General features: G+C 48.7%; 1 protein-coding gene across 1 annotated transcript in view; it reads right to left on the bottom strand.

The window, feature by feature from the left end:
• USP45 (ubiquitin specific peptidase 45) overlaps positions 1-26,163 on the bottom strand; it is a 37,609-nt gene extending 11,446 nt beyond the window's left edge. Inside the window, exons 1-10 of the mRNA XM_054393161.1 lie at positions 26,130-26,163; positions 21,662-21,771; positions 20,404-20,573; positions 19,729-19,832; positions 18,616-18,716; positions 10,463-10,608; positions 9,295-9,390; positions 7,437-7,567; positions 2,006-2,093; positions 267-348 (exon numbers count right to left, since the gene is read on the bottom strand). Of these exons, the coding sequence (XP_054249136.1) occupies positions 267-348; positions 2,006-2,093; positions 7,437-7,567; positions 9,295-9,390; positions 10,463-10,608; positions 18,616-18,716; positions 19,729-19,832; positions 20,404-20,573; positions 21,662-21,761 (1,018 nt within the window). The 5' untranslated portion in view covers positions 21,762-21,771; positions 26,130-26,163. The remainder of the gene's footprint in view (positions 1-266; positions 349-2,005; positions 2,094-7,436; positions 7,568-9,294; positions 9,391-10,462; positions 10,609-18,615; positions 18,717-19,728; positions 19,833-20,403; positions 20,574-21,661; positions 21,772-26,129) is intronic.
• Between the last annotated feature and the right edge of the window lie 1,603 nt (positions 26,164-27,766).

The following is a 27,766-nucleotide window of genomic DNA, read 5'->3' as shown; positions in this document are numbered from 1 at the left end:
TTTTAGAAGACAAAATTAAATTCCATCTCTCCTGAAAGGAGGCATTTTCAATGCAGTGGAAGCCTCTCCCCTGCTGAGCAAGCTGCAGGCTCTGAGCTGAGCAGGCTCTCAGCTCTCCAGGCTGTGGACACCGCACTAGGTGGCACTAGAACAATGCTGCACTACTGTCATCACCCTGCTGCTGCTCTGGGCAATAGGCAGGGCTGGAGAAAATGGGATTTAAAAACGGGTGCCCTCTGCAAAGCTTTCACCAAAGACTTGCATACCTTTGACTTTCCTTCTCGTTTCTTCATCTGCTGTCTTAGTAGTTGGATTATTAAATGCTTTTAAGATACCAGTTTGAATGCGCTGCAATTCAATGAGAAAGAGGAAAAAATCAGCAAGGATTTCAAGGGTAAACATCCTACAAGCTGCCAGTGAGGGGGCACATTTTAGCTTATTTCAATAAGCAGCATTTTGCATTTTAAAGCCACTCTTGGTATTCACTAAATGTCACAACTGCAGGAGCTCAGCCTTAGCAGGTAACCAGCCAAAAATGTCCTCCCTTCAAAAAGGGAGGTGTTGAAAGTTCATCAAGCTGAGGTTTCCAGGGAACAAATATTGTCCATTTCTTCTGCTTCTGGGGGGAAAGAACTGCTGAAGAATGGACTGATGGACCAGATACTCTTGAAGGCAGCTAAGGGTCTTTTAACACCCCGACTTCAATGCCTTTGGGCAGTGGTTTTATGACTTCTCTTTATTTTCTAATGCTGCACATTGCAGAAACGTTTCCTTAGAAAATCTTAGGAGAGATACAAACCTTGAGGGATCCACAAAAGGTCACCAAAAAACCTAAGCTCAGTGTTTTGAAAGAAGAACCACAAAGATGCAAACTGCTATAGGTGAGCTGTGGAGGTGGCCCTGGGTGAGGATGTGCTGTGTCCCTCAGACATAGAATCATACAACTGTTTGGGTTGGAAGAGACCTCCAAGCTCATCCAGTCCAACCTTCAGCCCAACACCACCACAGCCACTAAACCATGGCCCCAAGTCCATGGCTACACATTTCTTGAGCTCCTCCAGGGATGGGGACTCCACCACCTCCCTAGGCAGCCTGTTCCAATCCCTGACCACTCCTGCAGCAAGGAAATTTTCCTAATCTCCAAGCCAACCCTCCCGTGGCACAATTTCAGTCCATTTCCTCTCCTTCTATGACGTGGTACTAGGCAGCAGACACATGGCATGGGCTGGTGCAAGCTGCAGCTCAGCCCAACGTCCCACAGACCTTCTGCAGGTACCTCAAGCCCTGTGTCCTGGTGAGAAAACAGCTCTCAGCTGCAGGCACCAAGAGACGTTTCCCAGCCATGCACTACAGTGTGTTTGGGTGACAGACAGCGCTGGGGGTTGGTTTCCAGTTCAGGCAGCCATCAGACCAAGTCATCCTCCTACCTCCTGAGTGTGTGACCTGGCTTGTGAATTAACTCCCGCCCTGCCCCCCCCCCCCCCCCCCCCCAGCTCAGCTTTGTTCATCTTGAAGCCAGCAATACACTAAAAGGACTAATCAATAGGTAATTCATGAAGTTGAGCACCCTAAATGGGTTCAGGGCCATAAGCAAGCCCTTTGTTGGCATTAGTGCTTTGAACCATTTATTTAGGTCAAAGAAAGACACAGCCCTTGAATGGGCAGGGGCTGGGGACAATGGCAGCAGACATTAATCAATTAGCAGCAGGGTTCTGCCACTTCAGGCCCCGGTGTGAAACCATCTCCAGCTCACATTGCTGCAAACACAGACACTGTGTCATCTTTCCAGGCCTATCAATAAGCTCTTCACCCAAACCCCACTGCTGTGCATGGCTGCTGCCCAAGCTTGGCCACGTGGAGAGGCAAAGCTAAGCACTGCTGCTGGGGACAGGACACAAAGGCACAGGGCAGAGGCAAAAGTCTCATCTGGTTTTTTGTTAGTGCCACCTTGTGCAGGATGTGGCTCTCTCATCAGGGTTTGTAAAAGCAGGCACAAAGACATCACCTTGGTCTCTTCAATCCTCATGGCATCCAACAGGTAGTGCAGAAGCTCCTGGCTGTCCTGCTGCTGGAACCCCTTAAATCGAGGAGCCCTAGGAGAGAAGTGGTAAGGAATTCAAGTTTACATTGGGAGGTTCTTCATGAGACAAAGTCCACATCAGGCTCTTGTTGGATACCAGGGCAGCAATCCCTGCTGGACCTGATGTGGCTTCAGGAAGTCCTGGTGTGGCTGCAATGACACCAATGAAGCTACACTGCCATCTGGGTTACGTTCTGCCCCTCTTGGGGATGGCTTGACTACAACACAGCTTTGCCAGGCGAGGCTCATCCATGCCAGCAGCACCTACCTGAGAGACTACACTACCTGAGCAGTGCTTCTGCACCACCATGCATTCCCAGTGCCATGGAGGAGAGAGGAAGATCTGCAGAGTGCTGTTGCTATCTCACCCTTCTCTTCCACCTCCCCCTTTTCTTCTGCTGCTGAGCTGTACAAGGCAGGACAAACAGAAGGACAAAGGCTCCAGAGCCAAGGCAATTCTTTCAGAGTCTGTTTAGAGCACCAGCAGCATCTGCATGACCCTCCCAAGCCAGAAGAGGATGAACATCTGATTCAGACTACACTGCCATCCACACCAGTGATAGTTCAGCCAGCTGCACAGGGGTAACACTGCCTCAGCCATTCAGTGGCACAGAATGGGTTGGGTTGGAAAGGGCCTTCAAGATCACCCAGCTCCAACCCCCTGCCATGGGCAGGGATACCTCCCCCTAGAGCAGGCTGCTCAAGGCCCCATCCAGCCTGGCCTTGAACACCTATTCCCATCTCTCTGCCCCCAGAAACTCTAACCTCCTGGCCAAACCACACCTGTCTTGCCAGGCACCTTGCTCTTCTGATCTTTAATTACTTTTGATCTTTAATTTACCTCGGACCAATTCATCTGCAATGGGATTTAAAGGGGTGGGGATTTGCATTTGCAGCAATGCCACCAAATGGCACTCAGCTGTCCTAGGGGTCCTCAAGATTGGTTTCTTTCCCACTCACAGACTGAACTTGCTCAGGTTTGCCTTGGAGAAATCAAAGGCAATTAGAAAATGCTTCCGACATGCAACATGCCTGCAAGAGCAGAACTTAGAGCTGGGCAAGCTGTCAAGATGCCAAGTTAGGGCACAGCAGCCCTGGGCTACAGGCAGGGCAGTGACACAAGGATCCCAGCTCTGAGCTGCTGGCTGAAGGCACTTGGGGATGTAACTGGAGAAGGAGCTAAGGTGAGGAGGCATCAAAGGTCAGTGCCTAAAATTAAGCAGAATCCATCTGGGCCTGCACATGCAAAACCACCTGCTGGCACTGCCAACACTGCATATTGCTACTGCACAGCTCCAGCCCTGGGGAAAGCCACAAAATAAAATAAAATAAAATAAAAAAAAAAAAAAAGAGGGAGGGACTTTCACAGCAGGCACTGCACTCACTGCAACCTTCCTGTGCTTATAAATCCCAGAATCCCAGGATGTTAGGGTTTGTAAGGGACCTCTGGAGATCTTCGAGTCCACCCCCCTGCCAGAGCAGGAGCATAGAATCCAGTGAAGGTCACACAGGAACACATCCAACCAGCATCAGGGGAGGTGAAAATAAAGGGAGTTCATCCCTGCTGATACACAGAGAGCTGACAAGTAAAAGATGTGTGCTCTCCTCTCCTTGAACAAGTGCTTGGAGCAAGCTGCCAGGCAGGAGTGGGGCCGTGAGCCTGCTTGGTCCTGCTGACCGCTCACAGCTGTGCTGCCATATGGGAGCCAGTGCCGACACCAGGCAACCTGTTGTACAATGTCAGCAGGGTGATGGAGAACAGGTTGGACCCCGCTCATGGCCAGCAGTGGGGAAGGACAACTGTGACACCTTAGCTAGCCTCTCCTGACTCATCTGCAGACCAGTCAGCGTGGCTCCCGAGGCACTTCAAGAATGCTTTAGGATGATCTGCTCCTGCAACGTGTTCATCACAAAACCTACAGCTAACATCATTAGCAGGAGAGGGAAACCAGACCTCTGAGCAGTGATATGCTTCACCCTTATCACAGGGTGCTGGGGGTTGGAAGGGACCTCTGGGGATCACTGAGCCAAGGCAGGGTCACCCAGGGAAGGTTACACCAGGAACACATCCAAGAGGGTTTGCAATGTCTCCAGCGATGGAGACTACACCAGGTGGCAGAGTCTGGGCAGCCTGCTGGAGGGCTCTGCCACCCTTCAATTAAAGAGGTTCCTCCTCATGTTTAGATGGAGCTTCTCATGCTCAGTTTGTGTCTGTTACCCTTGTCCTGTTGTTGGGCACCACTGACAAAAGCCTGACCTCATCTTCCTGCCACCCACCCCAGCCATGCCTGTGCTGTCTCCAGGGCATGGATACACCACACTCAGCTCTCCTTTGGCCGTGCTGGATGATTTTGTTCAGCTTCTCCTGGCTCACCTTCCTCCAGGAGAGAGAATGAGGCACCATCACCTCCTTGTGATGCACCTGAGCAAAAGGCTGGAAGCAGCTCTGAATGGACACCAGGGCTGCCATGCCTCAAGAGAGTGAGCAGCAGAGGGAAAACAGAGAGTCTGTGCCTGAGGGATGGAGATGCCTGTCTGGGGAAATCTCTTCCTAGAAGCTGGTGGCCAAGGACAGGTCTCTGTGCATGAGGTCTTGCATCCCCACCAAGAAAGTGTTCTCCTTCTATGACATCTAATTCTGCTTTCTTCCTTTAAGTCCTGCTAAGCCTTCCAGCAGTGCTCTGTGACAGCAAGTTCCACAGCTTAGCTCTACAGAAGGTTACCAAACCCCCTTCTTTTTAACTCCTGGCTCTAAGTCTGCTGCTTTTTGGTTTCACATCCCACTCCCTGTCCTGTTGCTCTCCCTGCTTGGGATGCAGCCCAGCACATGGCTGCCTTCTGAGCTGCAGCCTTTAGCATTTCCTCTTGGAGGGTGGCAACTGTGGACTGCTCCAAGCACTGTTTAGGTTTCCCTTCAAAACTCATCAGCAGTCCCAGCTGCACATGACCTCTGCCAGTCCCACCTCTGCGTTGAGTTGTGCTTTCTGCACCTGAGAAGGAATGTTGACTGCTGCCTGGGGAGGGAGGCCCTATGGATGTTTGGTTACCACCAGTACAATTTGGAGCAAGCAACCGTTTGTTCCTTTTAACACAGCCAAGGAAGAAAGAAAGAAAAAAGAACACTCTGCAGCTACTTTCTGGCCTCATATGCTGCAACATCAACTTGCTACACCAATCTAAGCTTTCTTCCACCAATAGAATTATTCAGTCATAACAAATGAAGGCAATAAAATGTATGTCCTCTTAACATTAGTTAGGAAGTCTCCAGATAAGTCAGAAGGCTGCAGTCCTGATATTCAGCACAGTGGAAAACCAACAGAAGGGCCCCGTAGCTATGCTGACAATCTGGCCTCCCAAAACATCTGACAGCTGCAGCACTAACAAAATTAACAGTGGATGAGTTAGTACCAGACGCTAAACAGTTGCTGGAGCAAGACTCATGCCTTTCTCTCCTTCCTCTCCCCTCTCCCAACCTGGCTGCCCCACCACTTGATAAAATTAACACTTGGGAGCAGGGTTTTTTCCTTTTGTTCTTTCAGTAAAGAAAGGCACCACAAACACCAAGTCATGCACAAGGCAATCAGCTCCACACTCTGCTCTCCCTAGGCTCTTCAAGAAGCAGTTGGCAGCTGAAAGCAGCGTTCCAGTTCTCTGGGAGCTCCTTCCTCCCTTTCTTTGAATTCATCTCTTACTCCTGAATTCTTCCCTTCCCTTCCCTTCCCTTCCCTTCCCTTCCCTTCCCTTCCCTTCCCTTCCCTTCCCTTCCCTTCCCTTCCCTTCCCTTCCCTTCCCTTCCCTTCCCTTCCCTTCCCTTCCCTTCCCTTCCCTTCCCTTCCCTTCCCTTCCCTTCCCTTCCCTTCCCTTCCCTTCCCTTCCCTTCCCTTCCCTTCCCTTCCCTTCCCTTCTCTTCCCTCCCCTCTCCTCTTCTCTCCTCTCCTCCCCTCCCCTTCCCTTTCCCTTCCTTTCCTTTTTCCTTTCCTTTCCTTTCCCTTTCCTTTCCTTTCCCTTTCCTTTCCTTTCCCTTTCCTTTCCGTTTCCCTTTCCTTTCCCTCTCTTTCCCTTTCCCTTTCCTTTCCCTTCCCTTTCCCTTCCCTTTCCCTTTCCTTCCCTTTCCCTTCCCTTCCCTTTCCCTTTCCCTTTCCCTTCCCTTCCCTTCCCTTCCCTTCCCTTCCCTTCCCTTCCCTTTCCCTTTCCTTTCCCTTTCCCTTTCCTTTCCCTTTCCTTCCCTCCTTTTCTTTCCTTTCCCTTCCCTTCCTTCCTATCCTTCTTTTCCTTCCTTTCTTCCCTTCCCTCCTTTTCTTTCCTTCCTCTCCTTCCTGCTTTGGAGGTCTCTTCCAACCCAACCCACCCTATGATTCTATGATTCTGTTGCTGCATGCAATGTACTGCAGCAAAAATCCTCCTGCAGCAAAAATCCTCCTGCAGAGGGGGTTGGACTAGATGACCTTTGGAGGTCCCTTCCAACCCAGACCATTCTGTGATCCCAAATTCCCAGGCACTAATATTTTCAAATGTGAGATCCAGCTCCATTTCCCCCCAGTTCCTCTGCTTCTGCAGCTTCTTTTGCTTGCAAAGCCAAGGTTGAAATATCTGCATTGACTTTTCCAAGGCAGGTGTTTGACGATGCAAGGCTGTCTGCAGCATAACTGAGGGCACCTACAGAGCACCACTGTAAACGTTTTCCACACCAGGAAGCAGGAGCTCCTTCAGGGCTTGTCAGCTCCCTGCAATCTGGAGCCATATGCACTGCAGTGCTTGCTTCAAGTCCTTACTTGCTAGACCCTTCTGAATTCTGAACTGATGTCAAGGTCAGATATCAGAGCAGAGTTTGCCCAGTTAAAAGCTTATACTTTTTTTTTCCTCCAAACAAAATCACAGAATGGTTTGGGTTGGAAGAGTCATCCAGAGGACCTCCAAGATCATCCAGTCCAAGCCTCCTGCAGTCAGCAGGGACATCCTCCACTATAGCAGCTTGCCCACGGCCTTGTTGAGCCTGATTTTGAATATCTCCAAGAATGGGGCCTCAACTCCCTCCCCGGGCAACCTGTTGCAGTGTTCCAGCAGCCTCCTGGTGCAGAACTTGTTCCTCACATCCAATCTAAATCTGCTCTGCTCTCATTTCAAACCATTGCCCTTTGTCCTGTCACTGCAGGTCTTTGTGGTTATAGACAGGGCCACACATTTCATGAAGAGCATAAGCACCAGAAGAGAGCCCTGCAGCTTTAAAACAGGAAGATATTTGCTGGACTGCCCAGTAAAAATCTGCTGGCACCTTACAAAGGACAATAGAGATGGTACAGGAGGAAATATCCCACTGGAAATAAAGAACTTAGTAGAAGGTACTGCAAATACCTACTTTTGGCAAAGCTGGCTGAAGAGCACCTTGGGAGAAAGAGGACCTTTTCCAGCCTCCCTCATGCTGTGAAGGAACAAGAACATTGCTGAAGTCAAAGGTCCTGGGCTGGAGAGGTTGACCACCAAAGGATCCTTCAAAGCAAAGGCAAATTGCACATCAGATTTCCAAGATAATGCCACACGAGGATTATTTCAAGTTAGGACATTAGTGACTCTCAGGAACTTTCAGCCTTGGAGAGTTTAGGTTGGTTTTCCCTAAGGTGTTGGTGTCACCACCTAACCAAATCAGCTGAAGAGAAAGCCAAGTATGTGAAAGCTGAAACCCAAACAGCTTCTCTGACTTGTGAGTTGCACACCAAAATCCCCCCACACCCAACAGCCACAGCAACACTCCCTGTTCCTCCAGGAAGCAGGCCCCAGCAGCAGCAGCTGACAGCAGGGGCTCATGCACACCCTATAGGTCCACCACGGCAGCAGGGAACAGGCACAGACTGCAACTCACACAGCCCCTCCTGGTGCCAGATCTGCCCCAACCAATGAGTCCTGGGACTGGAAGGAGATGACCAGCAGCAAGATACACTCCTGCAGTGCCTCCACAGCAGCTCTGCCTAAGCCCCTGCAGGGTTCATCCATAACCAGAGTGCTTCCCACTAGCTGACCTGACTCTCACAGAACCAGACTCCAACTGGTGGACAAGCAGGGAGGGGGTGCCTCAAACAGACAGCAGACAACACAACAGAAATGCTCTGGACACACACAGATGCAAAATATTTGCATCACATGCACCTCCAAAAGGTGGGAAAATGCCCTTTCCCTGGGAGTTTCTACATCACTCTTAGCTGCTGCAGCCCTCTGGTCCTCTGCTGACATACAAAGGGCAGTGAACACAGAGATCTTCTTTACATTTTAAGCACTGTCATTAACCCAAAAATCAATCTCTCCATCTCATGGCTGTGCAAGTCTCACATCAAGCAGAAGCCATTGTGCCACTGGCTGTCCAAGCCTGCAGGCACAAACAAGCTCCAGATCTCTCTTGTGGCTCAGGATAACTTAGTCAAATGTTGCTGCTCAGAACTGCCACAGGAGGAAAGAGCGAGAGCAGTGCAGCAAACTCCACACTGTTCTTTGCCTGCAGAAGCCTCAAACATCACCCACAGCAATACAGAGAAATCTCCATCTGAACCAGAATCCCATCCCTGCCACCAGAAAGCTCCCAGTGAAGAGAAGCAGAAACTAAAAAAGGAAAAAGCAGAGTGAAGAATCCTCTGCCAGCTGCTTTCTTCAGCTAGCAGAGGCTGAGGGTTATTAACCCTATTGCCAAGCCTATTAGAAACCCAAGTCTGAAGACATGACTGGGAACAGCAGCATATTCTTTTGACAGCACCAACAGCAGCCATGTGCCTGCAAGGAGCTTGAGGACATGAAATGTGGTCCTCACTGAAGTTCTGCTCCTCTTGGTTCAATCCTCTGGCCCATGAAGAACATAATTAATTTTCCAAGCCTTATAAAGGAAGAGTTGGGACAGATTAGAATAAAATACCTCATCAACATCTTCTAGAGCCAAATATTTCCTGCATCATACATCCATGCTGAAGAGATGAAATGGGAAACAAAACTAAGCCAGGTCAGGCATTGTTTGCTACTTCAATGTCACAAAATATGAAAGGAGGAGGTTATTCCTCCTCCTCCTCCAAGGCTGAATAATTAGCTTTGTAAAAAGAGTGAGTTCCAAGCTGCCATAAACAAGTGAAAGGCAAAAGAAGCAGAAGAGTAAGAGTGTCTTTAACAGGGCTCTGACTCCCCAGCCTCCAGCTTCTGCCCACACCTCCCCAGCTTTCTCTCTCTCACTGCATACTCACCAGCTGGGACTCTGAAGTGTGGCAGATTTTTAACTTGGTTCCTTTCTCCTTCATCTCATACATCAGCTCGTTCAGCACATGAGTCTGTGCCAAGTTCTTAAAGAAAAGGAAGAAAGAAACCCAAGAGACCAGTGCTGACCTCTCAGCTAGACACTTGGTTTAGTTACAGATTCAGAGACATTTCCTAATCACACAGCATGCCAGCCTGAAAGGGACCCCAAGGCTCATCTGGTCATGTACAGCTGAGGTTTAAATCAGAGCAGCAGGAAAAGCAGGCATCACTTCTCTAAAAGCCAGGATATTTCTGTAAATCCAAACTATTCTCCTATTCTTTATTTTTTCTGCTGTGCTGAGGACATCAGCACCTGAGGACAGACTGAGGGAGCTGGGGCTGTTCAGCCTGGAGAGGAGAAGGCTCCGGGGGACCTTAGAGCTGTCTTCCAATAGCTGAAGGGATCCTACAGGAAGGCTGCAGAGGGACTTCTCCTGAGGGTGTCTGGAGACAGGACAAGGGAAAATGGTTGGAAGTTGAGGGAGAGCAGAGTTAGACTGGAAGAAGTTCTTCAGTATGAGGATGGTGAGACTCTGGAACAGGCTGCCCAGGGAGGCTGTGGATGTCTCCTCCCTGGGGGTGTTCAAGGCCAGGCTGGATGAGGCCTTGAGCAGCTGAGTCTAGTTGAGAGGTGTCCCTGCCCATGGTGGTGAGGTTGGAGGAGATGAGCTCTGAGGTCCCTTCCAATCTGAGCCCTTCTAGGATTCTGTGACTGTAGAGGGTTAAAATGATCCCACAGCACTCTGCAGACATCTACACTGTGCACAAAGTACCACTTCTCACACCCACCAGATCCTGAGCATCGCTCACGACTGCCTAATGCTGAACTACAAACCAAACCATATGCTGGAGTACAACCCCCACACACAGGCAGTGTGCATTTGTGCACTTGGCATCTGCATTTGTCCCATTGCTGTGGAAAATGCTGCTGGTCCAGAAATTCTGCTTTTTTAACAACAGGAAGCATTACTTGGATAGCAAGAAGTTTGAAAAAGACCTTCAGACAGCAGAATGAGGGCTGGTAGGAGTCAGAACCCTTGCTGAAGCCTGCAATCTGCACAAGTGAAGTGTTTCTGAAGCCTGTGAAGAGGAGGCTGCAAGACCATTCCATCTTACCTGCATGACAGCATTAAAGAAGCAGGTGTTTCCTAAGTTATTGATTCCTTTCACTGGAACTGAGGCACCACTGCCAGAGCTTTTTCCTTTCAGTATCTCACTTGGTTCAGTGTTTTCCTCACACAGATGGATGATTTTTGATGAACCTATAATTAAACCACAATATTAATCATTAAACCATATTAGTTCTTAAGAATTAAGCTAGAACATTAATGGAGTCCCCATCAAAAGAAGGACACAGAGCTGCTGGAGTGAGTCCAGAGGAGGCCACAAAGATGATCCAAGGGCTGGAGCAGCTCTGCTGTGAGGACAGACTGAGGGAGCTGGGGGTGTTCAGCCCGGAGAAGACTCCAGGGGGACCTTAGAGCTGCCTGCCAGTAGCTGAAGGGATCTTGCAGGAAGGCTGCAGAGGGATTTTTCATCAGGGTGTCTAGAAACAGGCCAAGGGGGAATGGTTTGAAGCTGAGGCAGAGCAGGGTTAGACTGGAGCTGAGGAAGAAGTTCTTCGGTATGAGGATGGTGAGACTCTGGAATAGGCTGCCCAGGGAGGCTGTGGATGTCTCCTCCCTGGGGGTGTTCAAGGCCTGTGGAATTGCTCCCACGACCCAAACACACACAGTGCTAAAATGTTTTAATTTCAGACAACAAGCATCTGGTAAAACTGCCCTGGAATGTGCTACCAGTACGACCTCCACGGAGTCCCCTCTTTGTCTTATTATTCAAACAGATGAGGGGCAGCAAAGTTAGACAGTCATTAACTTGTAGCCTAGAGGGAATGGGAAGACTTGAGATCACAATATTTAGCCTCCAATTCTACTAGCAACTTTCATATTGTCATGGCTGCAGGACTAACTATGAACATTAGTGACATCTGCAGTCTCTTAAGTATTGATTAACAATGCATGTCAATGTAAACGAGTTATGGACTTAATAGATGCCAAGAACTGTGATGCTGCAATCTCTGTCTTGACATCTGAATCCATGGATTTGTCCTAATGAGTTTCACATTGAAGTCTCATTAAAGTGTTCCTGAGCAGTAACTAACAGCCCTATTTACATTAATGAAATGCTCATGCCAAAAGGTTCTTTTCTCTGCACTCCTGGAAAAAAACAAAATAAAGAAATCATTTCCTGTACCAGGCACCAATCTCCTGACACACCCTGCAGTGCCAGCCAGGCATAATTATCTTCCAAACTTGTATCTGAGTTTGTCAAAAGCCAGTCAGAGAGGCTTTGCTGTTTAAAATCCATTTTCAGTGTTCCTGGCAATCCTGCTTACACAGCTTCAGAGCCTTCTGCTTTCCACTCGTGTGGAAAACTAAGGCAGTGCAAGGGCAAAGTAGGAGACCAAGTTCTCCTTGAAAAAGCAAAGTCAATGCAGCAAATGACAAACAGCTCAGGAGCTGCTCAGCCCCACAGTCATGAGCTGCCTGCAGCAGCACCTTCCCACTGACATGCTTACAGCCTTGGAGACTTGGTCCAGCCAGCACAGCTCCAAGAGAACTGGAGCAGCAGAATGGGAGCTCCAAGCGTCTGCAACCCAGAGGTGCTGCTCACTCGGAAGTTTAACGTTAGAGGAGACTTCCCCTCAGGAGAGTGTGCCACATAGAATCCCAGGATGCCAGGTTGGAGGGGACCCCAAGGATCACCTGCTCCAACCTTTTCAGGTGATAGTGGAGTTGAAATGAGCTGTCCCAGCAGCCTGGCAAGCTGAGGCTTCAAACTGTCCAAGGCTCCAAGCCTCTTATTAATCAAAAGGCTAATATCTCAATTTTTTAAGTGAATTTGTAGGGGACTCCACTGCTTCCTTTGGGAGACAATTCCAATGTCTGCCTGTTCTCATGGTGATCATGACAAGAGTTAAAATCATTAATGTCTTCCTAAGTGCCATACAGAGTAGTGCTGGGGAGAAGAGATGGTTAAAAAGAGTGAAAAAGAAAGAGGGGGAAAAAAAAGGAGGGGGGAAAAAAACGCCCAAATTGTGTAAATAATTTGTGTATTAGTGTACCACAGTTGTTGCATTTATCCATCGGCATTCCAAAACATCTGGGACAGCATCTTAAAGTAAACAATGTTCACAAGGCCATCTGGACAAAACTGCAGGCAAAAATTAAAGCATAAGCATATGGAAAAGCAGATTTTTCTCTTCCCTTCAGCAGTACAGGATGACAAATGTCAAGCCTAGATCTGTCCACGCTTCACTGTGCTAGGCTCTGCAGCACCACCTGGCTCTCCTTGCACAGCCACCAAATATGGGCAGCACTGCCACGGCAGACCCTGGCTGCAGGGCAAACTGGCTGCCAGCAGCTCCCTGAGTGGGGAAATGGCAGCTTCAGACAAGTACTGAGGATCCATTTGCTCAGCCTCACATCTAAAGCAGGGAAAACAAAGCTGAAGCACCCAGCTTTGCTGTGGGACCAGCGTGGACACGCAGTTATAAAGCACAATGACTGAGGGCCAGCTCCCTGATGGCCTCTAAGCTGGGTAAGTAGTGTGGGGATAAGGAGAAGCAAACCAAGGAGAGGCCTGTGTGTTGGTGCTGAAGGTTAGGATCCTCCTTTCAACCAGGTTTTGATTTTTGCCTCTTGATTTTTTAACAGGGCATGTTGCTGGGGGTAGTTTCTGTACCTGTGAGAAAAGTCTGGCCAGAAAAGTGCTGCTTTGCCCTGCCAAACCTCCCCCTACTGCCCCCCTTGTCCCACCCAGCTATTTCAAGGCCATATGCAGAGCCAGAGGAGGGACAGCAGTTTTCCATTTAAATCTGCTCAGTGTTCCCAGCTCAGTGATAAATGACAGACAGGCCTGAAGCTGAATGTTTAGCTGACATGTGAAGAGTTGGTCAGTCTTAATGGAAGATGCTGGTAATGAGTGTGATAGCTAACCCTCCTGCAGACTGGGGCTGCAGGCTCCTTCTGCAAGATCCCCCCAAGGCTATGAGCATCTCATTAATCAAAAGCCTAATGTGGAATTTTTTTAAGTAAATTTGCACTCAACTGCTTCCTGCCCTCTTACCAAGTCAACCTTGCATCCCTGTAAGGTCTGAACAGCTGTGCTTCTGGAGAGGAAAAGTGACTTTGAAGGCATTAGAAACACAACAAGAACTGAAAGATTCCAGCAAAATGGCAGCAGAAGGACTGGATCAAAATGGTTGTCAATTGCTGCTGCCCATGAGGGCCTTCAGCTCCTGGGGAAGCAGGTGGGAAGTGGTCTAAGCCCCATGCAGTAAGATCTGTTACAAAGGACCCTCTTAGCATTCCTGAGAACAAGGGGGATGAGAAGCACAACAATCATTACCTTGACAGATTGATTTCTACATCTTTTAGAGGTTTGACCTGGTGACCCTCAGCCTCTCCACCCTCCCCAGGCACTGTGGACATCAGTGCCTCTGCAGGGGGGACAGTGTATCCCACCATGACTGGTTTGGGGCTTACACATTCAGGTTTCACCTCTCTTCAAGACTCCTTCTGCAGTTCTGCTATCAAAGTGCCCTATCCAACCCAGTCACACAGGGAAAAGTCTCACCACAGCCTCCTTCTCCCATGCCTAAGTGTATCTTGCTGCAGAGATGCCTGAGCAGAGCACTGCCAAGAGCCACTGGAGCTGCCCAACTCACTAGGTCAGTGCCTGCCTCTGGTCCCTGGGACGTTGTACCTCCAGCTCTCAAACTGCTGCCTTTGTGCACAGGCACAGCCTTCATGCTCACCAAAGCTTCCCACCATCACCCTGCTCTCCTCCATGCCATCAAATCCCCTTCCCATCAGAGGCACAGGAAAGAGAAGAGCAGCCAGAGACTGCTCCTCTGCCACAGCTCTTGCCTGCAGTGCACCCTTTTCTTGCCATTCTTTTCTGGATTTCTTTTTTCCCCCTACTTCTGCTCACCTCTAGCCTTGTCTCTCCAGCTCTCAGGAGGCAGAGAACACACCTGTGTCCCACAGATGCACAGCCCCAGCTCAAGGGTACATGGCTCTGACTCCTAAGCCCATGATTCAGCCCATGAATCAGAGCCACTGGGGCAGGTGTACAAACGCATATCCACTTGCAGAGGAGGTTCAGAAAACTTCCCACAGGTCCCTCTCCCTTTGTCTCTGCAGTAGATCAAAGACCTGCATCACTGCTGGGCTCCAGTGCTGCTGCTGGGGGTGCAGATGGTATGCAAGCAGAAGGGTAGATGCCAGCCAGGTTTTCTTCCAGGCAGGGCAGTGAGCACTTTTGCTCAGCCTTTCAATGCAACTGTTTTTGTTTTTTTAATTAAAGAGAAGGGTTCCAGGTATCTGCTCTTCTATTCTGAGGTCGAGCCTTGCCTATAGAACACAGCTCTGGCACTTCAGCTGAAGGTCTTCACAGTCAAAGCAAGGTTAATAGACTGCCTTTCTCTTACCAAGTTCTCTTCATGCTGTATTATGAAATGCTGCTAAATTGTCTGCCACTCTTTTTTTTATTTAAAAGAAATTATTTTCCCCCCCTACACTGTACCACAATGAGAATCCAGCCCTTAGCAAAGCAGCCTGCTTCTCTTCTGCACTGCTCACTAGCTGCATCTTCACAAAGCCCAGTTTCTCTTGCAGGATTTTTTTCCAATCCCACCAAACCAAAGATCACAAACTCCAAATTTATTTCTCTGCTTCTGCTGGGATGTTACCAGCTGAAACATGTCTGCACAGTGGGAAAGAGTAAGCTCCTCAAGCACCAGTCTGGGTGCTCTATGCTCAGATGGCTTGGGCTGCACCTCACAAGTAATTAAAATCATGGGCAGGAAAGAGGAAAAAACATGGATAAAAATGACAGAATGGCTACAAAATTTGCTGCCAGTGATTCAGAGGGATGGAGCACCTCTGCTACAAGGACAGGCTGAGAGAGCTGGGGGTTTTCAGCCTGGAGAAGAGAGGACTCCAGGCAGACCTTAGAGCTGAAGGGGCTACAAGAAGGCTGCAGAGGGACTGTTTGCAAAGGCCTGCAGGGACAGGACCTTATATCCAATACAATTATATATCCATTACAATTATATATCAGAATTATCCTTTTAGTCATTGTTTTACATCACTTATATCCAATTACATATCAAAATTAGCTATTCTTAATCGTTTTACATCACTTCAATCCTATAGCAAAATTATCTATTTTTAATCATTGGTTTACATCCCTCACAACCATTCAAACAGAAATCAACCTCCTTTTACCTAGAGACCAATCTGGGCAGCTGAACTTAGTAGCAAAACCTCATTCCTCTGCTTGACCTTCCCAACCATAAATCTCACTCCAAAACATTCTTCCTTCCCACTCTGCTGCCACACAAACCAATTTCATTAACTGCTCTATATCTATAAAACAAACAAATTCAGCCTGCAAGCTTTTGTCTCTAATTTGGCTTTTGTAAGGGAAAAAGGCAGCTAATATTCACTTTTCAGGCTGCAAACCCCTTTCTTTTCTGCAGCAAATGAGCAGATAGGCAGCCTGCAATGTCTCAGCATGGTTTCTGTGTACTACACGTGCATTCTGCCCATGAGAAGCTCACAAGTGTGCCACACAGACAATGCTGCACCTGCCTGGCTGTGGAAATCATCCTGGCCTGCTAACCTTTGGCACAAAACACCTTTCTGGGTGGTACACCCTAGAAAGCAATCTTGCTTTATTCTTCCATCCTGTGCCCAACATGACCTCTTAACCAAACAGACTCCTCTGAAAAAGAAGAGAAAAAACAAAACAAAACAACAACAACAACAAAAAAGCCAAGCAGGCATTGCTGGGTACAAGAAGCCCCAGGATCAGATGTGAAAATCACACAGCTGCAAGCATTCTTTTGGGAACCCAGCACTGGGATTTATCTCAATCGCTTAATGTAATTACAAAAGTCAGTCATGTAGCAGTAACGTAATTTGCACATTTTTACAGCTGAAGTGAAGCTGAATCTGTAGCAGAGGCTGAGTTGAAAAGCAGGGATCCTGCTGCCACGCTATTCCACCACATTAGTACCAAATGACGAGCATTTGCCTTTTGTTTGTTTTCCGAGGTGCATTAATTAGGAAATCCATAGAACACCCCCTCACATGTTTCAGCTGATTATTTTATCTTTAAATGACTCCTGCACTTTGGAGAACAGGAACACAAACTCTAGCAGCCCTCATCTGTCACTTACAGCCTTCCTCAACCTGCATTTCTGCAGAAAACTTCTACCCTGTGCTAGTTAATGTTAGCAATGCCCCACACCAGCGACACACATCCAGCCATGGGATGAACTGTGGTTACAGTGCCACAGTCTGAGATGAACATTAAGTGGTTTACCTAGGAAGGAATAGAAAAGCATTGGAGAAAAAGGCTTTGATTGATGGGAAAAAAAAAAAAAGGTTTGATTCATGAAAAAAAGCTTAGATTGATGAAAAAAAGCTTAGATTGATGAAAAAAAAGCTTTGATTGATGAAAAAAAAGCTTTGATTAATAAATAAAAAAAATCTTTGATTGATGAAAAAAAGCAGCTTAGACTGATGACAAAAGAGCTCAGATTGATGAAAAAAAATTGATTTTTAAGTGAGAAATATGAATTACTGTCAGTTTTACACTATTTGCTTCTCCTGAGTCATTTTTCGTGTATTCAGTTTATGTTTTTTAATGGATGAATACACGAAATAAATGTTAAAGACCTAAGCCAACTATGAATTAAAGGCTAGCCCTGGAAATAGCAGTGTAACATGACGTAAAATCCTACACCCCCAAACACCCAGGAGACAACTGATCAGTAGCAGAATTCATTGGAACTGCTGCATTTTTTTTCACTGCTATTCCTTTGTGTTCTGGACAACAGCATAAATCACATCTTGACTTCAGAGTTTTGTTTTTAAAGGCAGCCTAATTGAAAGAAAAGGAACCAAAAAACGTAGTTCCGTTACGTTTCTTTAGGGCAAGCACCAAGTGCATCAGCTCAGATAGAGGGCAGAGAGCAGGAAGACCTTGCTCTTCCCTTTATCACAGTGAAACAAGGATCCCAGCTCTGCCTGGGAGAACCCTGCAACTCCTTTATCAACACGCAGCTGCTTCTCAGCCTCTTCCAGCCAGCAGCTTGGCCCAAAGCAAACCCTGCCAGCCAAGCTGCTCTTTAACTCTTTTTCTTGCCACTTCAAAAGGTCCACTCCTAGGTCCACTCCTAGGCCCACTCCCAGGTCCATTCGTTTGCAGTTCCAGTTCCATCAGGTAAATGTTTGCATCAAATCGATCTGGGTTTGAAAAGAGAGCATCCAAATGAAACACAAACACAGCTCTGCCTGCTACTACAGAGAGTCAGAAGATACAGAACCACAGAATCCCAGAGTGGTTTGGGTTGGAAGGGGCCTCCAAAGGTCATCCAGTCCAAGCCCCCTGCAGTCAGCAGGGACATCCTCCACTATAGCAGCTTGCTCACAGCCTTGTCCAGCCTCACCTTGAGTATCTCCAGACATGGGGCCTCAGCTACCTCCCTGGGCAACCTGTTGCAGTGTTCCAGCAGCCTCCTGGTACAGAACTTGTTCCTCACATCCAATCTGAATCTGCTCTGCTCTCATTTCAAACCATTGCCTCTGGTCCTGCCCCTGCAGGCCTTTGGGAACAGTCCCTCTGCAGCCTTCTTGTAGCCCCCTTCAGGTCCTGGAAGGCTGCTCTGAGATCTCCCTGGAGCCTTCTCTAAAGAATTTCAGCTTATTCTAAAGAATTTCCTACTATTTTCTGTTAACAGAAATGAACATTCCATCAATTACAACGCAACTGCATAAATTACCAGAAAGTATTACACCCAACAACACAGCCCCAGAAAACTAACTTCAGTATCATTAATCGTGGAAAACAAATTCAAAATCTTTTTGGTGCATTCATTTCTATGGCATCTTATTGAACTTAACAACTTCTCTTAAAAAAATACCAAACAAACACAAGGGGGTTTTATGAAAGACAAAATGTGTAAATCTGTCCTACAGTGTCCCAAATATTATTTTAAATGTATTTACACTGTAGGAAAAAAAAAAAGCCATTATGTTTGGACAAGAAATTGTGCAGCTACAAACTGCACTACCCTCCCATCCCAGATAATTTGGATTTCAAACAGATGTTTAATGACTCAAAATCTGAAATACTAATTTTCAGAGAGAGCAAATGCCTGGTATCTTAAAAAAAACCCAACTGTGTAAACTTACTTGGTTCAGCCCTGGAGCCATGTTTTTGTAGAAAATCAACTATCTGAGCCAAAACCTTCTTGTTGCAGTGTGTTGACAGCTCTTCATCACATTCATAACACCTAAGCAAAAGAAGAATTCACTGCAATTCAGGATATGTGGATGCACCTCCCAGCTCTAACAAACTTCTCAGGCAGCCTTAAACAAATGACTTAAGCTCTAGGGTTTGATTTTTTGTACTAAAAAGAGGAATCAAATTGAATTCTTTCATCTCATAACTGCACTTCTGTAGGGCAGTCCCTATTCCCAGTGACAGTTAGGAGTTAAATAATCTCAGTTTACAGTCCTGCAAAGGATCTTGGAGAAATAAGCAAGAAGGACAAACTCCTGTGACCAGCCATCTGTCTACAGCACACAGACTCAAACTTCTGTCTTGGTACTGATTTGTTACCCTTCTGAGGGTCACACAGAGTCACAGATTGCATTGGGTTGGAAGGGACCCTCAAAGGGCATCTTGGCCAACCCCGCTGCACTCAGCAGGGACACCTCCAACTAGAGCAGTTTGCTCAGGGCCACATCAAGTTTGACCTTGGATGTCTCCAAGGCCTCACCCACATCCCTGGGCAGCCCATTCCAGTGTCTCACCACCCTCATGGTGCAGAACTTCCTCCTGACGTCCAATCTAAACCTGCCCTGCTCCAGTTTCAAACCACTGTCCCCCATCCTATCACTCCAGGCCCTTCTGACAGTCCCTCCCCAGCCTTCCTGTAGTCCCCTTCAGATATCGGAATGCTCCTCTAAGGTCTCCCCAGAGCTTTCTCTTCTCCAGGCTGAGCAACCCCAAATCTCCTACTCTGTCCCCATAGCAGAGGTTCTCCAGCCCTCTGATCATCTTTGTGGCCCTTCTCTGGACCCACTCCAGTAGGTCCACATCTCTCTTGTGTTGGGGTCCCCCAGGGCTGGACACAGCACTGTAGGTGAGTCTTAAGGACAAAACTAACTTTCTCTCCAGAAAGCTGCCCTTTCCTCTAGATAAAGGGTTCATTTTATCTGCCAGAACCACTCTTTATCAGGAGAAGATCCTGCTTTAAGTTACACATAGACACCCACAACTCCCTGGACTCTCCTTCTCACCAGATGATCCAGGTGCTGAGGTTGATAACGATGCAGTGAGGTTCTGTGCATGCTGTTTGGAAGTGTTTCAGAGAATGCTGGCCCTCTGAGTTCTTACTACAGCCCTGAAGACAGAAACATCAACACAGTAAGGGGCAAAAAGTAGGAAAAGACTGGACTGTTAGTGAAGAATGATGCCAAACAGGCAAGGATCCACATCAGACATAACCTTTAGAAAATCAGGGCTGATGCACATCTGTACATTTCCAGTAAATCACAGAACCAAAGACTGTTAGGAGTTGGAATGGACCTCTAGAGATCATTGAGGCCAACCCCACTGCCCAGGCAGGGTCACCTAAGGCAGGTCACACTGGAACACATCCAGGTGGGTTTTGAAAGTCTCCAGAGAAGGGAGACTCCACGACCTTTCTGGACAGCCTGCTCCAGGGCTCCAGAACCCTCACATCAAAGAAGTTTCTCCTCATGTTGAGGTAGAACCTCCTGGTTTCCAGCTTGTACCTGTTGTGCCTTGTCCTGTTTTTGGGCACCAGCAAAAAGAGCCTGGCCCCTTCATCTTGACACCCACCCCTGGTATTTATAGACACTGATGAGGTCCCCTCTCAGCCTTCTCTTCTCCAGACTAAACAGCCCCAGGGCTCTCAGCCTTTCTCCACAGCAGAGACATTCAAGCCTTACCTGAGAGCCACATTTGAGACAGAGCCAGACGTCGGCCGGCGCCAGGGGCTCTCCGTCGCTCATCCTCCTCTCCTTCAGACACTCTGCACATATTGACCAGACACTCTGAGCCACTGCCCTCTTCACATGGTGCACATCCACTGCCTGGCTGACGTGCTGGCAGGTTAAGCCTGGAGAGGAGAGCACACTGACTTTCAGCCATGAAAAAGCACAGCTCTGAAAGGGAGCACTACTGGAAAGTCACAGCCTTCAACCAATTCAGTATCAGGGAAAAAAAAAACAGCAGAGAATTGAAAGGGGGAAAACTCAGCCAGCTGCTCCCCACAGACTGAATTTTATGAAGGATCTGATTCAGTATTTATATAATGAAAATCCTTTTCAAAGCCAAGAAATGCCTACCTCTTAAAAACAGATCAACTGCTTGGTACAGAAGTACGAGGGCTGCTTTTGTACAGAATGAATTTCCCTGGGATTTTGGGGGCCTTGTCAACAATAAATGCTACATAAATTTATTTTTGCATATAGCAACACAGGCAATTGGCCTCCTTTTCCATCCATAACGAAGAATTTCACCCCCATGGATCTCTCATGCCCACACATCCCTACAGCTGCCCATCCTGAACATGAATATTGATCAATCACCACTCTTCTGTCATGCTTTGTTTTGCACAAATTCCACTACAGTTTCACAGAATAATCTAAGTCTGAAAGAACCTCTGCAGGCCGCATTGTCCAAATCTTCATTCAAAGGAGGGCCACATATCAGTTCAGAGCTAGCTGATGATGGCTTTGTCCTGCTGAGTGTTGACTACCTTCAAGGACAGAGATTTTAGCAACTCATCAGAAAATCAGTTTTCTGTCTGATGATTCTCAGAGTGAAAACAAAATACATTTCGTCACAGCCAGCCCAATGTTCCAAACAAACTTGCCTCCACCCTCTCCGCCCTGAGCTCTGCTGGAAGCTCCCTGCTCAGGCAAGGAGCCTCCTGCCACATGTGCTTGACCTTCCCCACACAGGAAAAGATCATTCCCCTGCATTGAAGAGGTTGTTGTTGAAGATCAACCAACTCTGCAGCCCTTCAGGGCAGTCACACAGTGTAACAACCAATCGTGTCAGAAGCCCTTGGCTGGGGACAGCTCTGTCATCAATGCCAACAAGAAAAGCCTTTCACGGTACTGATGATTTGTGGGTTTCACCAGCCAGCATGGGGGTCACCAGCCCACAACCCCAGGGCCAAACACCATCTGAGGCATGTACCTGAAATATCATCTGAAGAGTCCTCATCCTGTGGCCTGTTGGGCCTTTTGCTTCTCTTTGGTTTCTCAGGGTTGGCTCTTGATGGATCTTTCACCCGCATCTGTTACTTGCTGGGAAAGAGAAGCAGAGGTTTGTTTAGTGCCTGAACACCATCACCACTTGTGACACTGCTGCTTTCCACAGCATCCATCAAACAGCAAGGCCAACACAGCTGCTGATAGAAACCTCATCGCTGTACCCTAAACTCTGCAGAGTCAGTAGCAAAGCCAGCAGAAATGTCCTCCCTGAAGGAACAGAGCTGTGTTTAGATTACTCAGTGCTGACACAAATGATCTCCCAGTTCATTCCAGCATAACAATTTTTATCAACTTGGACAGATTATGTAAGTCTGTCCAAACCACAAATTTCACCCAAATGAAAGTCATGTTCACATCAGTACATTTGGAGAGCTTGGGTAGCTTCATGAAAGGACACCCACGGGTCTGAGCAGCTGAAACACAAGCAGGTCTTCACCACTGCGGCATCCTGTGGCCCACAGGCCAGGGGATTTGATGTGGATCAGGGCACACACAACCCACCACTGATCCCACTTAGTGTCCTTCACCACATGTGGAACAGACACTATCAGCTGGACCCACAAGGACTGGAAAAGTGGCATTTCTAGCCCTACATAACCAACAAGGCATCAGAAATGAAGCGTGGCAGGAGCCAGCGTTCACACTGCAGCACTGGGAACCCACCCAGCAACCCAGAGACTGTTCAGCACTGCTTCAGTCAGAGCAGGCAGACCAAAAGACAACCCAGCCCATTAGGCTCACCAGCTGCCATGAGCACACAGACAGACAATGGTCACTGACCTGTGAGCATTTAGAAAAGCCATAGCCCATCAAGGACCTAGCCAGCTGGGGGCTGGGTCTGATTCTGAAAGGCATCTAAGTGGGTAGGAGCAGCGAGCTGCTTGGCACACATCTACGACACAAGCAGCACAGTGTAGCTGTAAGGCAGCCTCAGGCCCAGCTCTCTCACCACTTGTAGTCCAACTTCTAAGTTAAAATTATACCATTTTATGCTGTTAATGCAAAAAAACACCTGCATAAGCCTTAAAAGGCATTGCATACACTGAAGTCAGGGAAAAATCAGCACTTTCATGGAACTGTCCGGCTGTCAACAGCTGCCTAGCACCAAAGCAAGGGGCCGAGGAACAGCACAGATGTGCAGATTAAGTCCAAAGGCCAAGATCACAGAATGCCAGGTTGGAAGGGATCCCAAGGATCATCTGCTCCAACCTTTCCAGGTGATGGTGCAGCTGGAATGAGCTGGCCCTGCACCCTGGCAAGCTGAGGCTTCAAACTGCCCAATGGAAGGGAGGAATTCCACTGCTTCCCTTGGGAGATGATCCCAATGTCCAGCTGTGCTTGTGGGCAAACATTTCCTTCTGGAGTCCAATGAGACTTTCCCCAGCAGTAACTTGTCCCCATCACCTCTTGTCCTTGCCATGGGACTCCTTGTTAAAAGGGAGAATCCATTCTCCTGACAGCCACCCTTGATGTGCTGGTCCATGGTGATAAGGTTTCCCCTAAGCCTTCTCTTCTCAAGGCTGAGCAAACTCAGCTCTCTCAGCCTTTCCTCACATGGCAGGACTGCCAGTCCTCTGATCATTCTTCTGGCCCTTCTCTAGACACAGATGCTCCACAGGACACCCGTGAAGGGTCTTTATGAGCTCACACAAGGCACTCCAAGTACAGAAAAGTGCCTTGTGTGGGTCTGCAATGCCAGATCCTCTGCTGAATTGCTGCACGTTTAGATGTAAGCTGCAAGTTGATCTATTTTGGACATCTGTTCCCAGCATTACCTGTGGCATTTTGGCCTGCTGACTGCCAGATCAGATGTCACCCCATCAGAGCAGGAACCACATCCATCACAGCTAGTGACCAGGCAGTGGCACCCATCAGTGGGCCAGGAGGCTCCGCGCTCTGACAGCCACCAAAACCTTTGCAGCAAACAAGCCCCCACTGCCTGCTAGAGCAGTAAAAGGACCAGAACTGCTGACTGGTAGTGGCAGAAACACTTCTTCCCCTGGAAAATGTCATCTGAAATTCTGCAAGTGTCATCTCCAAGATTTCCTAGCCCAAAGGCACATCACACGCCATCACTGGAGCTCAAACGCCAGTCCTGACATTATCTTACAGTCCTGAAAGGGTGAGACACTGGTGGACTTCTTGCACAAGGGGTGAGATAGAGCCTTCAGACCACTAGAGACAACTTCCCAAGCGACAGAAAAAATTCCAGAGCACTGTTATTAGTCCTTTTTCTCCAGCTGCCCACACTAAACATGGTCTGTCAATGTTCATGTTTGCATCCCACGCAAACCCCCTCAGATCTGAGGGTTGGACCCAATGATCTTAGGAGTCCTTTCCCACACAACAACTCCATGATTCTGTGATTATGAACTAGTGAGGCTGGATTACAAGTGAAAACTTTCTCTGTGAAAAGGCAGGCTCTGCACTCATGTGGTATGAACATTGATCTAACAGTGCCATCACCACGGAAAATCCAAGGGTGTAACAACTGAAACAGCTGAAGCACAAACCAGTGAACTCAGTTATCTTGGCAGGACAGCCACACAGACAAGAACTATGAAAAAAGTGGTCTAAGACATCATAAGAGAACATGGAGAGCAATATGAGCAAAGGATGAACTGTGAAGTCCAAAAGCAGCAAAAAAGGAGTTGTGGGTGCAGCACAGTGGGCGAGAAAGGCTGAAGCTCAAGGTGAGCTGAGACTCAGGCTGCAGCGCTGCCCAAAGGGCTGAGTCTGAGCAGATGAAGGCAGACGATGGCTGCACCCAAGTTCCCACCTACTCTGGGAGTTAGCTAATTACTGGGGATAAGACAGATAAAACCATAAAGGGCTAAGGAAAAGTAGTCTGAGCTCTTTGAAAGTCAAGGCCTGCCGCTGAGAGCAAAAAGCTTCATCCCATTTTATTCCTCCATACCGACTGCCCCAGTTTGTTTCGATGACACATCTAAAGTGGAGCAACTTGTCCTTGGATCTATGGCTGATGCTGACAGCAGAACCCGTGAGACACTAGCTGCACTGCTGGGAAGCTCACAGAAACCAAACTACAGAGCATTAATTCTTCAATATTTCATGAAGAAATCTGACAAAATATTTACAGCTGTAGTAAACTGCAGAGCAATTCCACAAAGGCAGCTTCTGCTATCAGTCTGACACTTGCTCATATCACTGCTGTGCTTCCATTTAAAATCTAGAAGATGAGAGTAGAAAGAATCCTTTAAACATAACTCTGCTTTATATGCTTGTATGGGACGATTATTTAATAGAACAGTGAAACACTTGGAGCTAAAAATGATGGGCAACAAGAATACAGTGCCACAGCTGGAGTTATGCCATCTGCTTCCACATTCTTCATGTCTGTCTTCTTCTCTATCTGTGCTTAATATGCCTGAAATTGCACCAGGGGAGGTTTAGAGTCCTAAAGACCATCAAGAGCAGAAGACTACACCAAGTTCTAACAAAACCCCAGCAACCAGAGAACAAAAACATCAACTCAAATAGGTGCAGGCCTGCAGCTATGGGTCTAAAATACCACCAAGAGGACTGTCACCCCCACACCAGGCAGGTATGGGTCTGAAGTCCAAGCTCCAGGTGGCAGCTGGTTGGTGCAGCAGCCACAGGCATGTTGCCTGCCAGGAGCTCTGGCGTGGGGAGCCCACCGCCTGCTTTCACGCACTCACGAAGCCGTGGCAGCAGGCCGGCGGTGGCATCACCAGGCCAGCATATGCCAGGCTGTCAGAGCAGGGCAGGGTGAATCACGCCAGCCTCACGACACGGAGCCACAAGCCCGTTTCGGAGCTGCAGCTCGCTTGCTAACTTGCCTAATGCGAAGTGAGCTGAGCTTATGCTCAAACCCGACCAAAGGCGATGCTACCGACTCTGTCCGATTTAACGGACCGAGAAACTTCCTGCAGGTCACGGAGACGCTGCTGCCGCGTTCATGTCACGGCAGAGTTAACCTATTTTAGACCGACAGCGAACTGTCAGCACCAGCAGCCTGTCGCCGGCTACCCATAACGAGCCCAGGCCAGCCCTACTTGGCCACCAGTTCTGGACACAGCGGGAGTAGCACCGGGCAGCGCTGCACCGGCCGCCCTCCGGCCCAAGGCCACGGCGGAGCAGTTCCCACCCCGACTGCCCGCGGCCCGGCACCAGCGTCGCGCCCCCTCCTCGCATCCCTCCTGGCCGCACTTGCGCGGCGACCCCCGGGACGCGGCTCTGTAGGCCCCGCAGGCCCGGCCGCTGCCACGGCCAGGCGGCTCGGCTCGGCCCGGCCCTCCAGGCTCCGCGCTCCCCCCGGTTCCGCAGCAGAAGCGCTGCCGCGGTCCCGCCAGTCCCCCGCGCTGTGCCGGCGAGCTCCCCCCTCCTCGGCCCGGGCGTCCCGCACTCACTGAGCGGCGGCGGCGGCGGCAGGCAGGCAGGCAGGCAGCGGCAGCAGGAAGCGGCAGAGGAAGCTGGGCCGCAGCCAGGGCCGCGCTGCACCACTCGGCTCCGCTCCGCCCGGCGCGGCCCGCCCCCGGCCTCGCCGCGTCGTTCTCCGCCCCAGCCTCAGCCCGGATAGCTCCCCGCGGGCCCCGGCCCGGAGGCAGAGGAAATGCGGGCGAGGATGGATAGCGCCGGTTCGAGGGCAAAATGCGCGTCCCGGATGGGAAGCGGGGTGGGGAAGCGGCGCTGCCAGCGGGGTGGGAGCGTACCGGGGCCCGCTGAGTGGCGACCAGCGGCAGGGCTGGCTGCGGGACACCTTGGAAACGGAAGGCAAAGGAAGGGAGGGAATGCAAAAGGAAAGAGACGTGATGTGGGGTACCTGGCATCTGAATTTAGCAGGGTTGTGCTGAAATGCCTGCAGATCCTGCACTGGATTTGTGCGTGGAGGAGCAGAGGAACAGGCCTGTGTGTGCCAGCCTGGGGATCTGCAGAAGGATCTGGGCCATGTGTAGATTGTCGAGGTACCCACCGTGGGAGGGCCTGGAGTGAAATCAGGAGTCAAAGGTGCACATCCCAGGTGAGGTTCAGGCAGAGCAGAGTGTCCTGCACACAAGGGAGGAGCTACTATAAACTCGGGTTGAGATTATTAAACTCAGCATGTGGCTGAGCCAAAGGGGCTTTATTGTGTCAGAAGGCAAATCTGAATTAAGGGCTGAGAGCTCACAGTTTTGTTAGAAGAAGATTATCTAGTGGTAAGACATAGAGAAAAAAGGGAGAAGGGGTGCAGTTGCTGCAGCAAATCTCACCTTAGGATGGAGAACATGCAGTGGGTCTGTTGACAACAGACTGAAAGAAGGGTTACAGGAGTGTGTAGAAGTCATTGGACCAAGCAGAGATGAGATGTCAAGAAGAGCATGGTTGAAAAAAAAGTTGACAGATGATGCAGGGTTTGATTTAGGTAGGAGGAATTCTTTGGTCATTTCACAGTGGTGATGACTGAGCACAAGAATCTGCAAGCAGACTGCCCCTGTATCACAGACTTCATGGTCCTTGTGGTGATACCTGCAATAAAGGGAGAGTAACTGGCTGTTAGCTTACTACAAATGAACTACACAGTAAATTATCCCTGCAAAGAGAATTTCTGGGAGTATTGTATTCTACTCATACCTCCTTAAAAATGGGAATGCATAAAACTTCAACTCATGCAGACGGAGTGTTTCGAAGAGACACTTTGCAAATGCCTGTCAAGGAGGCCATATGGAGAGGCTGGCAGAAGGGCAGCTAGTGAACCAGTTAGATGTGCCAGCTTCAATTTGTCACACTTACACAGTACTGAGAAATACTCTGTTCTCCTTTTCAGAAGGAAAACTCTCATTAGTAAAGATTCAACAACATACTGCTCAAAAGGTATATTTTAAAGGGAAACAATCCTGCCTTTAAAAACTAGAACCACTGCTATGTAATGTATCAAGAGGAAGTGGCCTGAAATCATGTCAGGGGAGATTTAGGTTGGATATCAGGAAAAATCTCTGTATTGAAGCGTGGTCAGGTATTGGAACAGGCTGCCCAGGGAGGTGGTGGAGTCACCATCCTTGGAGGTGTT

Source organism: Indicator indicator, chromosome 27 (assembly GCF_027791375.1).
Source record: "Indicator indicator isolate 239-I01 chromosome 27, UM_Iind_1.1, whole genome shotgun sequence".
Classification (NCBI taxonomy): domain Eukaryota; kingdom Metazoa; phylum Chordata; class Aves; order Piciformes; family Indicatoridae; genus Indicator; species Indicator indicator.
Note: the sequence above shows the minus strand (reverse complement) of the source record. Positions and strands in the feature narration are given on the sequence as shown.